Source organism: Dreissena polymorpha, chromosome 1 (genome assembly GCF_020536995.1).
Source record: "Dreissena polymorpha isolate Duluth1 chromosome 1, UMN_Dpol_1.0, whole genome shotgun sequence".
In the NCBI taxonomy this organism is placed as follows: Eukaryota; Metazoa; Mollusca; class Bivalvia; order Myida; family Dreissenidae; genus Dreissena; species Dreissena polymorpha.
The window spans coordinates 4,137,764-4,153,907 of record NC_068355.1 but is presented as its reverse complement, the minus strand read 5'-3'; the positions used below and the strand labels follow the sequence as shown (position 1 = coordinate 4,153,907).

Sequence of the window (16,144 nt, the reverse complement as noted above, 5' to 3'; positions counted from 1 at the left end):
TGTCCATCTCAATCCAATCCTCATCACTATTGCTAAGGAATTATTGAAACCGTAATAACCTCTTGGCTGAAGTACTGGAAACATGCTATTTCCTAGACGGTCGTCATCATGTTTCTTGCAAAGGGCTCTTTGAACGCTTGAGTAACAGCAAGATTCAATGAATGCGCTTTGCAATGTATATAAAGTGTTCTTGGAACTACTTGTTGAATGCGCAGGCTTTGACACCGCGGTGACAACTAAACATGTTTGCGGCCCCTTCGTACCCTTGGCCTCTCATCACTTCAGATTCAAATGACTAAAAGTAGTCTCGTAAATTATTGCTCTGAATTATCAGACTTGAGGAGATCTTAAATAATTACGGACATTAAGGTTAACCTCCTAAGGCCATAGCCTTACACTTTAAACCTTTTTTGGCAATGTTTACATTTCAATTTTTCTCAATGATGTTACGCACGTGCGTAAGTGCGTATCGCTGGCTACGCCCCTGCAAAATAATTTATCCATAAAGGGAGTAGATCTAACATTGTGTTACCTTAGGTGGTTTACCACCGCAGGTCTTTGGAACCTCTGAAGTGGCCTGTTCTTCGTCCTAACTGGTTACTAATGCTCGATTGGTCATTGTCGGCTCGGGTACTACTTACATGTACCCCGGGTACTCCTAAGTATACTTAAATGTACCCCGGGTACGGTAAATAGTCTAAAACGTACCCGAGAATTTTAACGCTAAATCGGTCGTTGTCGGCTATTTTTTAAAATTAATTATGTTCACATTGATGTCAATTTTCTGTTAAATGGCCTCTATATTATCGAAACTCATACTCAAAAAGCATGTTTATTATTTTATAATAGAAGCTTGTTTAAGATAAACAATACCGTTTGACGGAAATCGGTAGCGCATTTTACGACATTGGATTTTGGGCGGGTAAACAACTCGGTTACAGTCTCATATCGACCGGGTACGTGTAAGTATATTAACCGTACCCGGGTACATGTAAGTATACTTAAGAGTACCCGGGGTACATGTAAGTAGTACCCGAGCCGACAATGACCAATCGAGCGTTACTTATCTTAATTGATTCGGAATTTCTATGAATTATTTATGTGTGAGAGTTATATATGGAATAACCTTTTATGATATTTTTTGTATTAAAGATTGTGCGTTATTTTCGGGCCATCTAATGTCATGAAATGACGTCATTGACCATCACGATTGTAAGATGAACGCAACATAATAGTGTTAAAACAAATTATACCATGCCACAATGGGACACATTGTAAATGTTGATATGGTGTATTTCAGGACCAAGTAAATATAACTATTTAAAGCTTTTTTCATGTTTATACATCCTACAGTTTAAACCGTTCCGTCGGAAAATATATGCTGTGAACATAAAATATTATAAAAACCTAGATAATGAGCTTCATATCTAGATCTATATAAAAATAAATCTATCTAAAAATACTATTCTTCATTTGTTCGTCAACAATAACCAATCACACCTAACAATTAAAACGTTGACTGGTAAATCTCTGACAAGGAATCTTATACCGTACAGAATAACACAATTATGGCTTTTAATATTGTACAAAATACTTTATTATTTTATTAATTTATCAATTATTGTATAAGTCTATTGTACATCCCATTTATTTATTTTTACTATTTTTTTTGTATATCATGACGAAATGTCATATACGTGTGATAACACAGCACAAAAACTTTTATCTCTACGTCTGTGAGTTTTCCTACATATAGTGAAGATACATATATCCATCATAAAATAACATAATCTAATACACGATCTAAATACAGAAAGCCCTGCAATAAAAGATATTCTGATATATTTCGGAGAAACTCTAAACCAGATTATTATTTTTCTTACTGTATTTTGTAAGTATAAGTGTATCATTAAACCATCCGATCTACACAAGCAAATTGTCATTGTATGTGTCTGTCATTGTATGTGTCACAAAACTTTAGCCTTGGTCATAACTTTTGCAATATTGATGATAGCAACTTGATATTTGGCATGCATGTGTATCTCATGGAGGTGCACATTTTAAGTGGTCAAAGGTCAAGGTCATCTTTCAAGGTCAAAGCTAAAAAAATAAAATCAAAGCGGCGCATTAGGGGGCATTGTGTTTCTGACAAACACATCTCTTTTTCCTTCTGTGTTGTTGACATTCAATAGCTTTTATAATAATTACTATTTTGTACTAGTTTCAAACGTGTTATGTTTGATTGTCTTGGAATGTGTAATGCCACTTCGTATGATAATTAAAGCTATTTGTTTCTAGATTTGAAATAAACTATTAAAGGTGCGATTCTTTTAGCTACATTCTATTATGTGCGTTATTTTTTTTTAAAGCTGCACCTAAAATTCAATTGTTTTACGTGACTTACAATAAAGTCGTTTTACCCGATGCGTGCTTTTTAGTCTATCAGCCAGATGGGTTGGGGTGTACCACTCAGGTGGGGGGGGGGGTCAAAACAACACCTATCTTACTTTGATTGTATACTCAATATAAAGAAACAAAATGCGTGATAAAAATCTCAGTTGGGCAGCTATTAGCTATTATTGAGCTGTTTCTATGGCAACCGTCAGGCTTTGACTAAATAGCTAGTTTAGCTATAGTCCTTCAGCCAAGTACCCACAATTGACGTGGGGTGTACCAGTAAGGGAGGCAAAACTACACCTATATATTTTAAAAGATGCATGTCAGTAGCATCCAAAATAACTATTGATGCAAAGCATCAAAGGGCGTCGGGAATTTCAGTGTAAAAGGCACTCAATGAAGTTATATGGAACGATTTTTTTTCTACTGTAAATATTAATATATTGGCCGATTATTTTAAACAAAATAGAAAAAGATACTGGTATAACCATATCTATGATTTTGTGTTATAACTCCCAAATAACCATTATCTATGATGTTCTGTTATAACCCCCAAATAACCATTATCTATGATTTTGTGTTGTAACCCCCAAATAGTTCATAGTTCATTTTATTTACATTGGTTTCCTTTTTTATACTGGCATCCGTCTGCAGTTTTCATTAATGGAACAGAACTGTGTAGGTTTTAAAAAATCTGCTTCATCTTCTAAGCGTAATTTCATATTTTTCTCAACTTCAAGGGGAGATGATTCTGAACTTATTCTTGCGTTGCTCATTTACGATAGGGGTTGAGTACTCATTGATATGAAAACAGTGTAAAAGTTTTAATGTGTTTACGACCACCCCCCCCCACCCTCTCTCACATATATTTCATGGGCATAATAAAAACAAAAAATGGTTACAATAAAACAGCATATTTATTTAAACTAAAATGTCTACATCAAAACAAAAAGTTAACATAGAACACAAATAAAATAATTTGATTCTATTGGGGCTCGAACCTTGGGCTCTCACATGTGAAGCGAGCGTGTAACCACTACACTACGTAACCGCTTGAAAAATCACCTTCTAACTAAGATATTAATAAGTGACTGTAGTGTAACGGTTATCAATAAAGCAATAAACCGTGTAATCGCTGTCGTCTTGTAAAATTGAAGAAAATACGCGTTAACCAAAACTCGAACAGCAAAAGTCTGCGCTATTGTTACAAAAACCACAAAATAAATATATTTTGATTATGTTTTGTTTTTATCATTGCCCAGTCCCTGTGATCAGTTATTTATTAAAAGAATTAGCTTGGCATTATTGGCAATAAATGTTGTAGTAAATGTAATAGGCACAAATGCAGTACTTATTTACACTAATTTACACAAAAAATCACCACTATGCAAGATATTCTGACAACAAAAATATATACATTGATCCGTAAAATAACTTCTCCTCCCATAAGCGAAAAAAACGTATTACATACGAGTCGCCGCACTTCAGTGCGACGCCAATGAAAATGGTTGATAACAGTCTGGTACTGGCAGCTTTTGGTATTTTTTATGTCCCCCACCACTATAGTGGGAAACTTATTGTTTTTGCCCTGTCCGTTAGTTTTTTTTGTTTGCCCCAACTTTAACATTTGTCATAACTTTTGCAATATTGCAGTTAGCAACTTCATATTTGGCTATGCATGTGTATCTCATGGAGCTGCACATTTTGGGTGGGGAAAGGTCAAGGTAATCCTTCAAGGTCAAGGTCAAATATATGGGTCAAAATCGCTCATTTAATGTACACTTTTGCAATATTGAAGCTGGCAACTTGATATTTGGCATGCATGTGCATCTCATGGAGCTGCACATTTTGAGTGATTAAAGGTCAAGGTAATCCTTCAAGGTAAAAGATCATATATATAAGGACATAGTGTTTCACAAACACATCGCTTGTTTCTCCTTTGAAGATGGGGCATCAATCAGCTTAATTTTCATAAATTTTTAAAGTTATTAGGATGCAAAACCAAAAAAAAGCACATGGAAACCGAGTCATTATAACTTGATTTGTTATCAAATGGTACAAAACACTTTGGTCTTTAATATATAATGAAAAAAAAACACAACATAATTATATTAGCTAAATAACATTATTTTGCTAGTGGTAAGACTTAGTTCGACCCCTTGAAACTGTTTGTTTCATATGTGTGTGTTCATATTGAGAACAAATATAGCTTTAATCAATGAGCTGAAGCACACTACACCGACATATGTTCACAGAATATCAATTTAGAAAACAAAAAACCATTTTAATATTATAATTATGTGATTCTACACAGTTTAGCCATTTATGGGACGTATTTCGTGTACTCAGTCACGACAACAGGAAGTTAACAAAACAGTGCCATTAATTCCTCTATTAATGACGGAAACATACTTAAGAACTTGTACCTGTTTATACCACATGTGCAAAATACAATAAACTGAGCTTACTTTTAATGAACAAAATAAACACATTTTATTAAACTTGTATGTATTGTTCAAGTTTTAAAACAAGTACAAGAAGGAAGAATGACGCGGGAGATGCCACATAAAATATTACTATCAACCCAAGAAGCAGAAAAACAAAAATTCAAAATAAAAAAGCACACTCTCTTTTTCTCCCTGGAACCCACGGACAAATAAGACAGAGCACGAGCGCTAAACAAGATAAACACCAATAGTCAAAAGGAAGCACACAGATATAAAACAAGTGAAGGTGGGCGGCGGACCGCCTTGGAACTGTCAGTAGCTAAAGTCACGATGTACTGCGTTCCTCAAGCATCTGTATTAATTTTCATTGCATACTTCAATGTCCATCTGTTACTACTGATCAGTTAAAGACTAATTCAGCTTCACTATCTGAGTCATCAGTCTCAACACTTAATTCGTCTGACGTATACAGTTCATAATTTTCCTGCTGATTAGAACATGTCTTTAGCTTACATATCATTGTTCATTTAAGTCTATATTTCAGACAGTATAGATTTCCAATTTACATTCCCGAGAGCAACTGCACATTTACATTTCCAAAACAGCATCCGGTGCACTTGGAACATCATTTCATTCAACAGCTAGGTATTTATAACCCCGGTCTTCAGAATAATTGTTAAGACACCAACCGTTTCATATGGGAGATGGTATATAAGGATCTGGCTCAAGACCACGGCTCCATATCGCAACCTGGTAGTTTGTCCTCATGGAATGCATCTTAAGGGGGGCTGCAGAGGGTGGTAACTGCCACGATTCAATTTCACCCTTTCTGGCACAGAAAAGGCGGTACATTAGCTCATTAACATCAGTTGTGGGCGTTCTTGATGTATAGAGGATGCAGGTAAACTCATCGAGTCTTTTGTATTATACATCAGACATGGTACCAAGTTGTTTGAAAGTATCTTGAAAATCACCCACTGCTTTCATGTATGTTTCCGGCATTAGAGGAATTAATACGAAATACGTCCCATTAATGGCTAAATTGTGTAGAATCACATAATTCTAATATTATAATAGTTTTTTGTTTTCTAAATTGATATTCTGTGTACATATGTCGGTACAGTGTGCTTCAGTTCATTGATAAAAGCTATATTTTTTTCTCAATATGTGCACACACATATGAAACAATCAGTTTCAAGGGGTCGAACTAAGTCTTTACATTAGCAACATAATGTTATTTAGCTAATATAATTAGGTTTTTTTCATTATGTATGGAAGACAAAAGTGTTTTGTACCATTTGATAACAAATCAAGTTATAATGACTCGGTTTCCATGTGCTTTTTCTTGGTTTTGCATCCCCATTACTTAGAGAATTTATGAAAACTAAGCTGATTGATGCTCCATCTTCTAAGGAGAAACGCGCTTGTGAAACACTATGTCGCCATATATATGACTTTATACCTTGAAGGATGACCTTGACCTTTCACCACTCAAAATGTGCAGCTCCATGAGATACACATGCATGCCAAATATGAAGTTGCTATCTTCAATATTGCAAAAGTTATGGCAAATGTTAAAGTTGGGGTAAACAAACAAACCAACGGACAGGGCAAAAACAATATGTCCCCCACTGTAGTGGTGGGGGACAAACAAATACCAAAAGCTGCCAGTACCAGACTGTTATCAACCATTTTCATATGCTACTGGCATGCATCTTCCAAGATATATAGGTGAAGTTTTGCCCCCCCCCCCCTTACTGGTACACCCCACCTCAATTTTGGGTACTTGGCTGAATGACTGTTTGATTTCAGTGAATTTAGCCCAATAGATCGAAAACCACAACTGGAATACCAGAAACAAGTTGAGGATCGGTGAACATAATAAAGGTCGCTCTGGTTAAAAGAAACAAATAACCATTTCTACGTCTTACTAGTTCACGTCTATTTGAAAAGAATAATTGTATGAAACTTAATGTCTTAATGGCTATAATGGTTATGATATATCGCGTAAATAGCTTTTTTTCGTCGTCATCAGTCACAGCAAAAAACACTACCATAAAAATGATCAGTAGCATTTGTATGTTTGAATTGTGTTTGCTTTTTGTGAACCTTTCGGTCTGAAGTCCGTCTATTCGTTCGTCCTTCAAGAAGAATTACTATGAATATGATTATACATATTACTATCATTGTTCCACCTGCTGATTTTATAATTCAATTCACCGCCACTATGTATGCGCACAAATTAACAAAGTCACGCCCACTTTAAAATATTAAACTCACTTATGCGAATATTCTAATGTATATACCGAATTAACATACCAGTGTGTGACTCAGAAATAAACTAAACCCTAGACAGTTTTCAGCCATACGATAAAAGTGTTTTTCGAAGGATGTATCACATTTTCAGGATATAAGGATATTATAAGAAGTGTTATTTGGTTTTTATATTATATTAATATTCGATTTTTTAAATATCGTTTTTCATGAATATTTTACTGCCAAATTTCCTTTTGACGTCTAGTAATAGTTGTTTGTATTGATTCGTGCAAGAACATACCGGAATAAAAACTGCCAGAGAAGATGACCAACAACACCATTCTACAAGTGTTCCTTGTAGTTGCCATCGTGTTTATCGTGAGTTTTCATACATCATCATCATCATCATCATCATCATCATCATCATCATCATCATCATCATCATCATCATCATCATCATCATCATCATCATCATCATCATCTTCTTCTTCTTCTTCTTCTTCTTCTTCTTCTTCTTCTTCTTCTTCATCATCATCATCATCATCATCAGCAGCAGCATCTTTATCTTCATCTCCATTTATCATCATCATCATCATGATTAGCAGCAGCAGCAGCAGCAGCAACAACAGCATCATCATCATTATCATTTTCACCATCATCTTCATCATCATCATCATCGTCGTCGTCATCATCATCATCATCATCATCATCATCGTTATCATCGTTATCATCGTTATCATCGTTATCATCATCATCATCATCATCATCATCATCATCATCATCATCATCATCATCATCATCATCATCATCATCATCATCATCATCATCATCATTATCATCATCATCATCATCATCATCATCATCATCATCATCCTCCTCCTCCTCCTCCTCCTCCTCATCATCATCATCGTCGTCGTCATCATCGTCATAATCATCAGCATCGTCGTCATCATCATCATTATCATCATCATCATCATCATCATCATCATCATCTTCTTCTTCTACTTCTTCTTCTTCTTCTTCATCATCATCATCATCATCATCATCATCATCACATTCACAATGTTCACACCATATGTTTATCATTATCAACACCGTCATAATTAACTAAAGAATAATCAGTCGCATATTTTTCATCACCAAATCGTTCAATACTGTAGTCATCGATTAAATACCAATTTGTTCTGATGAAGGCAATATCAGAAATATTAGTGTCAAAATACTAGACTATTTCTTAAAATTACGAGATTGGTACTCTCAAAATGGCGATATATACACCTTATATTATTTGCTGATAATTCGGTTACAAATTAATAATACGGTAAAAAATGATTTTGATAATGTTAATGACATCGGTTAAAGTGTTTTATAAATGATGACACTGATGATGATTGGTGGGGTTGTCGTCGTTATTGATGTTGTTGATGACGACGGTGTTCTGTGGCGGATGATCATGATAGTGAGGAGGATTACGATAAGGATAAAACAGGAAAAGAAGGATTATGTACCACTTTTAAGTTGTGATCATAAAGTACCAAATTCGAACACATTGCACGTTATACAATACACAAGTCCGGCGGTCTATAAAATGTATGTCTACGGTAAAGTACTTTGATTTGAACGCAAGTATTGGGTGAACATAAGAGAGCGTGGCCCCAATTCAGTGTGTAAGGTTTTGTTTAAATAATAGTTAAACGAATAAACAAATAAATCGCTGAATGCTTGTTGTCACAGTTTATGTGAAATGAAATAGGTGCATAGTTGGTTCAACTGTTTTGTTAGCGAGAGGCACAAGACGTATTTAAAATAAAATTATTATAAACCATTATTAAAAAAACAAAAAGTAAAAATTAGGCAATCTCTACAAAATTCAAACAAAACCTCTTCTCTGCGTAAATCCGGATTTAGTTTTTAACTATTGTCTCATATTACGGGATATTTAAATGATATAACAATTTACACTTAACCCTTATTTGTGTATGATTTGGTGAATTTTATAACTTTCTCGATGCAACCAACACCTATAGTAACACGTAGTAATATTGGTTATTCGCAAGCGAACAACAACACAGATTATGCAATTTCTGTATGTGCTAATTAATAAGGTTCTATTACAAACTAACGATCTCTAACTATTTGTAAGTTATATATCTGGTATTTAATATTTCAGAATGGCGCTTATGGATGTGAGTACAATTTAGCTTTCGTTTCGTAAAGATGATCCGATTTGTGTTGAACAGATAAAGTGCTACTGAATTTAGTATCGAGAAATACAATATTCTATTTAGTCGGATACAATAACATCCAGCAATACATTAATTTAAAATCATTTATGTCGTTGACATGCAATTTCGTTGTTGAAAAAAGATTTTTTCGAGGATATTGTTAAATTCGTGGATCGGGCAAAACACAAAATGAAGGAAAAGAAATTGCCCACGGACAATAATTATCTTATTTATGCATTTGCAGTTGAAATAATGTATGCATATTAAAAATGTGATTTTTAGCGTCTGTTGAAGGTATACATGTAGGTTTCGCCTTACAGTTGAAAAACAGTGCTTTCATGACGACGCGGACGCTCCAGACGTTTTTACGTTGGTAATGCGTGCACAAATCTCTACCGGTGTCGCTATGCAAATCATGGCGTTGAATGGAGCAAGCAATGCGCCCACCAATTGTAAAAGTGTACAAACTGGATCAGTTAACGAGCTGGTCATCAAATACAAAACATCGTCTGTTACTCAAACAACCCCGAACCTTTCAACCAACGACTGCTTTGTGTCGGTATGTTGTCATTGAAAGCTAGACAGATCTATCAGTCTTCTTTGCCGACGGCACCTTTTGGCTTTTATTAGAAAATGTTTATACAATAAATGTCTCAATGATGGTCCAGGCAATAACTTTATGTTAATGAATTATGCTTAACGCTTGGCATCATATAAGCCATGGTGTGTCGCCGTTGCTTTTTCAGTTCTTTATAAAGAAATGTGGTTCGACAGCTTGGTTTTCGTAAAAAATCAATATTTCTTGTTTATATATATATGTCCGTTGATAAATTGTTTTACCGTTGTAAATGCCTAAAACCTGGTAAAAAACATATACGTCTGATAAAATATAGTTTTAGGACCCGGCCCATTACACCTTAATGTCATCAATAAAATATGCTATGTAAACGGACGACTTATATCCCGCTGCTCGGGGGGTGAATGTCAAAGTCGATTGAAGATGAGTCTAGTATCATAATCCGACTATAAACACATGCATTTACCATTTACCATATCTATGATTTCGTTTCTTATACATGCTGGTATTAATAATGCAGATTCCTGAATACTTGTTCAGGAAATGAACTCCGTGAACGTTAATAAATTAGCCGTGCACTGTGAAAAGGGGGTTTTATTCATGTGCGTAAAGTATCGTCCCAGATAAGCCTGTGCAGATCGCAGAGACTAATCAAGGACGACAATTTCCGCTTAAAATAGATTTCAGCTAAGAAGATTCTTTAAAGAAAAATATCTTGAAACCGGAAAGTGTCGTCCCTGATAAGCCTGTGCTGGCTGCACAGACTAATATGGGATGACACTACGCACATGCATTAAACCCCTTTTTGATGTTCAATGAAAGCACAGAATTTTGCCACCGTTTTTCAGTATTCAGCCCCTACATTTAGCTTAAAGGTAGCAGTACAGGGAATCCCGGGTTTCGTTCAGATAACCGACCAGTTGTATTACGTAGATTGTAACACATCCATGGCAGATGCAGGTTTTCAAAGTCTGTCGGGCGTGAACATGTAGGTATTCACCAAAAGGCGATCTAAATTCCACATGCACATATAAACGTTTTATAGGCATTAAATCTGATTAAACATATCTTATGTGTGATGAAAGCTATGACTGTTTGAGTACAAAATATAAAAAAAAGAAATTTATCTGAACGATTATACACATGTCCTGGTATAGTATGCGAAGTTCAATATTAAGATTTTCAATTAAAATCAACGCATGCAATCAGTAAATTTAATTGTACACATGTAAACCTTATGCATAGATACGAAAAAACTTTAATGTACTGGTATGTATGAACCAACGAAAACCAATAGTGTTACTTTAAAAAAAAATCACAAGTCATAGACATGTATAGGCCAGTTGAGTGGTTTTTCTTTCTGAAATAACTTGCGCAAATTGTTAAATGCATGTGATTACTCTTGAAGGAATCAAAAGATCTTCGGAAACCAATTTACTCAATTTCACAAATTGGGTCTTATTAATATTTGAACTGTATATTCAAAAAGATTAATATTATCTTTTTCTTAAAGAGCCAACGACAAAACCTTTTATACGGCGGTCACTCGAAATGACAGAGTTACGATGCAGTTGATCAAGGTGGGCCTTCCGAACGCCGGCTCTGTTTTAAGTTCTCCCGTCCTCCTTGGGCAAAAGGTTCGGGTGCGGGTGATTTACTACCTCGATCCGGCCGCTACAAACGGGGAATACCCAATCGGCATCCACAACTATGACCTGACTGTAGGACCAGGGAGTGCAGAAAGCGGACGGGTTAAACTTATAAAGGACGATGGGTTAGTTTTTTTATTGGATTTTATTATTATAAGTATGTTATTTAATTATTATATCCATTAGTATTGTTATTATTATTATCATGAGAAGTACTTATAGAAGTAGAAGCGTTAGTAGAAGAAGTAATGTTATAAATATTATTATTATTATTGTTATTATTATTATTATTATTATTATAAGTAGTAGTAGTAGTAGTAGCAGTAGTAGTAGTAGTAGTAGTAGTAGTAGTAGTAGTAGTAGTAGTAGTAGTAGTAGTAGTAGTAGTAGTAGTAGTAGTAGTAGTAGTAGTAGTAGTAGTAGTAGTAGTAGTAGTAGTAGTAGTAGTAGTAGTAGTAGTAGTAGTCGTAGTAGTAGTAGTAGTCGAAGTAGTAATAGTCGTAGTATAGTAGTAGTAGTAGTAGTAGTAGTAGTAGTAGTAGTAGTAGTAGTAGTAGTAGTAGTAGTAGTAGTAGTAGTAGTAGTAGTAGTATCATTATTATTATTATTATTAAAATGAGTTATTATTATTATTATTATTTGTTTGAATCTATAGTATAATTAACATATGTGTATAAAATCATTTTTTTGTGTCAAGGTGTACTTTAACGCGAACTCCATTTGACCTCCTAACTACGTTTGCATACAAACCGTCCTTAAGTCATCCACGACGTCCAAACCAACAAGTGTTTGAGACAGGTAACTAGAACTTTGATTTTATAAAGCAACATTTAAATGGCATTCGTTAATAACATCATTCACATTCTTTAGTTAAAGCGAATAAATTTGTTTAAAAAAATCAAACTTTAATTCGTGTATTTTTTAAGATTGCTCTGCGTCGGTTGCCCCATCCCCACCCCCCAGCCCCAACTCATTTTATCAGAGGTCATGGTAATATTTAGCCATACATTCAGTTTTCTTTGTTTTTAGTATTCATGAATCCCGATCGACTTTGTTAAACTTAATTTTGGGCTAAAAGGTCTAATAGGTCATATCAGTTTACAAATTTTAGAATAACTTTTTTTTACAAAAAAAACGAACAGGTAAACGTTTGTGAACGAAAGTGTTCTGTGTTTGCTCAGGGCTATATTATTTACTTATATTTGAAAATACCTTATTAATACAATTATATACTTAATATTCCAATTTAGTGATATCTCATTACATAACTGGCCAAGATATATCTCGTGTTTGCTGAGCAGTACCATAATTTTTTATAGCAATCTTTGTTTATCCGACTTAGTTTCAGATCGACGCTTGCATGGTAATTTACTTGCCGCTCACTTTTAATTCCCAAGATTATTGTTATTTCAAAAGGATTATTATGGTGGTTTAAGATTGGCACAAACAATTTAAAATTAAAAACATGAGATATAAATCAGTGAAGATATAATATTTAGCCTTAATAATCCGTTTATTTTTCAGGAGCGTTTAACATTGTTATGTTTGCCACGCCTACATCTAAACAACTTCACTTCAAAGTACGTTACAGTGCCGAATGCTACAGCGATGATGACCCAAAATGCTTCGATAAACTGGTAGGATCAACTTTAAAAATAATGTTTAGATCTATGTTATTTATTATCTAATTTGGACAAAGCGAATATTATGATGTCATGATGATTTGACACTTTCTGTGAAGCTAAATCTACATAAAAATGAAAATGTCTTTAACGGGCATACCGGAGAAAACGGTATCATTCTAAATTAAGTTCGAAATATCAAAGACTTACACAAGTTTGCACAACTATTTCCACTATATATTTATTTTTAAATGAAAACTTGACATGGACGTTGGCTATTGAAAGAAAGATAAATATACACTGATATTCGTCGCACAACTTAAAACATGCTTGTTGTAGGCCTATTGCGAAGAACTTAGAAAAAAGAGGGCAACTGACGACGAAGGAAATACAACACTTTCCTTGAACATAGAGATAGCAATGCCAGGAGAAACTCCCATTGAACAAGGTGAGCGTTTCTAGCACACGTATCCACTACGTAAATATACTAACGATGAAAACACGAGTATTGACAAGTTTAATGCCACGTCTAATAAAATATACGTATATTTCTATTTTATTACAGAACTACTAAATGTTTCTGATAGGCAACTTATTTTTATGATACTATAATACCAGATGTAGGCTCGGTCAATCACCTAAAAGCTAAGGAATGTGTCGCCGACAAGACCTACTGGATCCTCGCTGTCTTGCTTGGTATCGCTCTGCTGATTGTTACCATGGTCGGCATGTACGTTTTCTGTAGACTGCAAACTGAGCAACAACGTGTCGAAATGGTGCAAGAGAAAACCGGGTTTTAAAATCCAACCAAACACAATAAAAAATCAAGAAAGACTAATTGAATGTTTTCTTAATAATATGTGATTTAGGTTTCCTTGAATCAAACTTTTAATAAAGTCTTTGTTTGCCGAGTGTAATTCAATACACTGTACTCGATAATAATTTATTGTCATTTTTTGTTAAGCTTTTTTTCTAACAAATACTTATATAGAGATATACAAAATGTCAGTGATAAATAACCATTTTGAATTGTAATAAATGCTCAACACTTTGTTTTTTTTATTATATGTCTTGTATTGTATTACAACCTGACGCCAACGTATGTTTGACCAAAACCGTTACGATGTATAATATGAATATAGAATTGACATTATTTCCGCACGGGAATGAAGAAAAGGATATCCAACTTAATACTGTTTTTTGCCGCTATACTCTAAAACATGTAAATACACAGAAAAAAAACAGCCAAAGTGAATACTGACACTGTAAGTTCTGATGAAATATGCGTAGGTTCTAACGTTTTATTATGTTCTATCAAGTTAGGGAAAACAGCTAGGTATTCTGTATTTATGAAAAAACAAATATAAAATAAACAAAAAAAAACTCTTGAAACTGAAGAAACTGCTATGCTATTTAAGTCTGCACTGTCGTTTAGTGTTACGTATCATTACATGAACATCCGTAAGATGCCCTTCAATAGTAATAGAGTAATCCGCAAAATAGAAAAGCTATCCTTTAATATCTAAAATACATATACTTATAATATCCACATATGGAAAACAAAGAACAATAACTCTGTAAACACTTAATAATTTATATGGTCATCACATTGACCGATGACATTTTCAAAAACAAATACTTCATTAAAATAACAGACGGGCGGAACTTCAATAGATATTGGACCGCAATGTCATTTACCTTAAGATTATCGCGAATTAATGCTTTCAATAATTATTGAAACACGAGGTAATTTCCAAAGTTATGCTACAAATTAAAAACCATGTTGTGTCAAAAGAAAATACAAATATTGACTTGTTATAGATGATTACGATCTGATATTCACTGATGGTAGAAAGGCATATAGACAAAAGCGCAGACAGATTTTATAATTCTCTAGTAAATAGTTATTATTTTATAAGACCAAATATAAACCGTACTCTTTTACTGACATAATACGCGCATGTGTCGTTATGCGTGTCACATGTTGTAATTTGTGAATGAGATATCAATTGATTCGTCCTGGCATTAACGAACAGCTTAACCACTTTGACCCTTGGATCCCGACTAGTACATTATGAACGAGGCGTCGTCGGGTTGAGCAAATATAATCACCAGTCAAACAATATGAACAAACTAAGATCGAAATTTAAAAATCAGCCATTTGCGAGTAAGCTTCCTTTTATCTTGCATAATAGTGTACATGGAAGTGTATTTACTGAACGAGGAAGCACCAATGCAAGACACTCAAACGCAGTTTTTTATCAGTCGATTAAACTGGCGGGTTTTATTAATACAACACTTTATTGCATACGTATATGAATTTTTCAGCACAAACGTTAACAAACTAAACAACAAACTTAAAACTGTGATAGCAATAACTTGCTACAGTCGTGCTGTACTACTATTATACAGTATAATGACGACATGCAAAATGGCAATAATGTTGTTAAGTAAACATACAACTGTCGTTATAACCGTATAACTGACATTATTATCTTAAATTTTGAACAATTCATTGAAATACGAAATAGTTTTTCATGATAATCCTTACAACTAACTTACGAACATTTGAGAAACTTAGGCCCGGTTAACAACAACACACACACCTTGCTAACTTTGACATGGTTATATACTTTTGGAGCAGCATGTGACCCAATCATATTCGGAAGAGGACAATTACAACGAGCGATGCATGGTATAGGGGAGATAACCCTGGGTTATGGTTAGGTTAGGGTTAGGATAAGGTGTCGGGTTGGGGTTAAGGTATGGGTTAAGACTAACCCTAATCCGAACAAGACCCCTAACCCTAACCCTAACCCTTACCCTATCCTCCTAACCCCCCCCCCATGCGCATTACAATACCATGCCTCGCTCGTTGTCGTTGTCCGCTTCTCAATAATATTGCATTTTTTGTAACGAATGAATGACAATAAAATCAATTGCTCACTTGAGATTGAATAAACCGCTGCAA

At 34.5% G+C, this 16,144-nt stretch overlaps 1 protein-coding gene across 1 annotated transcript; it reads left to right on the top strand.

Moving 5' to 3' along the window:
* The first annotated feature begins 7,153 nt into the window (after positions 1–7,153).
* Positions 7,154–14,172, top strand: LOC127865301 (uncharacterized). Its single transcript, XM_052405307.1, has 9 exons — positions 7,154–7,478; positions 9,271–9,286; positions 9,646–9,884; positions 10,751–10,890; positions 11,416–11,676; positions 12,249–12,349; positions 13,076–13,188; positions 13,513–13,621; positions 13,792–14,172. The coding sequence occupies exons 1-9, from the start codon at positions 7,425–7,427 to the stop codon at positions 13,971–13,973; spliced, it is 1,215 nt and encodes a 404-aa protein (XP_052261267.1). The 5' UTR covers positions 7,154–7,424; the 3' UTR covers positions 13,974–14,172.
* Positions 14,173–16,144: the final 1,972 nt, after the last annotated feature.